At 56.5% G+C, this 2,790-nt stretch overlaps 1 protein-coding gene across 1 annotated transcript in view; it reads left to right on the plus strand.

Annotated features, from left to right (window-relative positions):
• CFAP70 (cilia and flagella associated protein 70) overlaps positions 1–2,401 on the plus strand; it is a gene marked incomplete at both ends in the record, with an annotated part of 18,748 nt that extends 16,347 nt beyond the window's left edge. Inside the window, 4 exons of the mRNA XM_009080145.1 lie at positions 4–105; positions 684–845; positions 1,214–1,303; positions 2,300–2,401. Of these exons, the coding sequence (XP_009078393.1) occupies positions 4–105; positions 684–845; positions 1,214–1,303; positions 2,300–2,401 (456 nt within the window). The remainder of the gene's footprint in view (positions 1–3; positions 106–683; positions 846–1,213; positions 1,304–2,299) is intronic.
• Positions 2,402–2,790: the final 389 nt, after the last annotated feature.

Raw genomic sequence — 2,790 nt, forward strand, 5'->3', positions numbered from 1 at the left:
GAGGCCCCAGCATACTTCCTGGCTGGGGCCCAGATACACTGGCTGAAGGAAGATCTCCCCAGATGTGAGGAATATCTGCACAAGGCTGCTCGGATTGACCCCACGGTAATTCCATGTGTGTTCCTGGGCTCAGAACTGCCCCCAGGACTGGAGGTGGATCAGCAGTGCCAGCACAGGGGACAGGCACTGCCCTCGTCCCATGGCCAGACTGGTGCTGGTTCAAACCAGCCCAGATACACTGGCTGAAGGAAGATCTCCCCAGATGTGAGGAATATCTGCACAAGGCTGCTCGGATTGACCCCACGGTAATTCCATGTGTGTTCCTGGGCTCAGAACTGCCCCCAGGACTGGAGGTGGATCAGCAGTGCCAGCACAGGGGACAGGCACTGCCCTCGTCCCATGGCCAGACTGGTGCTGGTTCAAACCAGATGCCATTTGCCTTCTTGCCCACCTGGGCACACTTTGGCTCATGTTTGGCTACTGCCAACCAGCACTTCCAGGCCCTTTCCCACCAGGCAGCTTCCAGCTCCCCTGCCCCCAGCCTGGAGTGCTGCAGGGAGTTGTGATAACATAAACACAGCTCAGCTCCTCCTTTCTGCTGCTTGCAGGTGTCCCAGCCCCCTCCCAGGTGTTTCTCCCTCCTGTCTCCCATCTGTGTCTCACTCCAGGGTTTGTGTCCACAGAATCCAAATGTGTGGGCTCAGAGGGGACACCTGTGCTACCTGAAGAGGGACTTTGGCAAGGCAAAGGAGTGCTATGAGCGAACCATCAGTTTTGTGGAGGATGCTGTGGATATGCATTTCGTCTACCTGCACCTTGGCTCCATCTACCTGGAGGAGAAAGAGGTGAGGAGGCAGCAGCAGTGCTGGAGGGGAATGTCATAGTATGTTAAGGGTTGGAATGGACCTTAGGGATCATCGTGCCCCAATCCCCTGCCCTGGGCAGGGACACCTCCCACCAGAGCAGGTTGCTCAAGGCTTTATCCAGCTTGGAATGAATACTGCCAGGGTTGGGGCAACCACAGCCTCCCTGGGCTACTTGACAACCTCCCTGGGCAACCACAAAGCAGGTTGCTCCCCCAGCAGCAGTGGAGACAGTGGGTGTCTGAACCCCACTGGGAATGGGGTGTTTGGCAGAACGCCGAGGCAGGGAGGGGCTGTCTGTTGGTGATGTGGTGGTGCAGAGGGATACATGGCTGTGTTTCTCCTGGCAGTATGGCAAGGCAAAGCAGACCTACCTGCTGGCCTGTGATCACTCTGCGTCCTGCCTCACCTGGCTGGGGGTGGGCATCGCTTGCTACAGGGTAAGTGCAACTGCCTTCATGTCATTTGTGTCCAGTTCTGGGCCCCTCACTGCAAGGAGGACATTGAGGAGCTGGAGCATGCCCAGGGAAAGGAACTGGGGAAGGGGCTGGAGCATAAGTCCTGTGAGGAGAGGCTGAGGGAGCTGGGGCTGTGTAGCCTGGAGAAGAGAAGGCTCAAGGGTGACTTTATCACTCTCTACAGCTCCCTGACAGGAGGCTGGGGCCAGGTGGGGTCTCTCTCTCAACCAGTGACAGGAGGGGAGGACATAGTCTTGAGCTGTGCCAGGGGAGGTTTAGGTTAGACATTAGGAAGAATTTCTTCCCAGAAGGGGTGATTAGACACTGGAATGTGCTGCCCAGGGAGGTGGTGCAGTCACCATCCCTGGAGGTGTTTCAGGACAGACTGGACATAGCACTTAGTACCATGGTCTGGTTGACATGGTGGTGTTAGGTCATAGGTTGGCCTTGATGATCTCAGAGGTCTTTTCCAACCTGATTGATTCTGTGACTCTGTGATCTTTAGTCAGTGCTGTGGCGCACACACTTTCTGTGATCCCCTTAATTGAAGGAAGACTTGGCTGCCTGTGACCCAGTGCTCCTGAAGGCTGTTGTGTCCTGTGTGCCCCAGCGTGGCACCCAGGCTGCCCATAGAGGCAGTGCCAGCCTCAGCACCTGCTGTCCTGCCCCTCATCCCAGCTCCTGCCAGCACCTCCTTCCGCAGGGTGTCCTGGCAAGCAGTCTGGGCTTGGGCTCTGCCCCACATGCACGTGGCCTGCGTGTCACCACCAAGGAACTGAGCAGGATGCCAGCAGAGAGGAGTCTCAGTGCTCTCCCTGTCCAAGGGAATCCAGCACCTCTGAAGGGCTGCCAAGGACAGCTGTTAGGAGCTTTTGTTGCACTGATTTCTTCTGCTGTTACAGCGATGCCTGCTCAGTTCTGAAGCCCTTTCTGCCTGCTCTTTGCTCTTTGTCCATGCCTCTCCTTCTCTCCCTCAAGCTGGAGGAGATGGTAGAAGCAGAAGATGCTCTCTCTGAAGCCAATGCCCTAAACAACACCAACGCTGAAGTATGGGCATATCTCACCCTCATCTGCACGCGAGTGAGTGCCCAGGCCCTGCCAGCCTGATGGAGGTTTTCAGGGGAGGTTTGGAGCGTGTATCAGCATCTGCCACAAACCTGAAGAACATGGTGTAGAGCTCAGTGGTAAAAAGTTTTGGGGTTGTGCTAGGGGAAAGGGAAATGTTTGGATGGCAAAGGCAGTGCCTTTCCTCATGGCTTGTCATCCCCTGCAGCACTGACTGCCACAGGCATATCATCTCTGCTGAGCTTCTTGCGCATGTCTAGGGAAAGGGATGGAGCTGGGGAAGGGACTGGAGCACAAGTCTGATGAGGAGAGGCTGGAGGAGCTGTGGGGGCTCAGCCTGGGGGGACCATCAGCCAGGCTTAGGAGGGACCATCTCACTCTGCAACTCCCTGCCAGGAGGTGCA

The sequence above is a fragment of the Acanthisitta chloris genome, unplaced genomic scaffold (assembly GCF_000695815.1).
Source record: "Acanthisitta chloris isolate BGI_N310 unplaced genomic scaffold, ASM69581v1 scaffold11198, whole genome shotgun sequence".
Lineage (NCBI taxonomy): Eukaryota > Metazoa > Chordata > Aves > Passeriformes > Acanthisittidae > Acanthisitta > Acanthisitta chloris.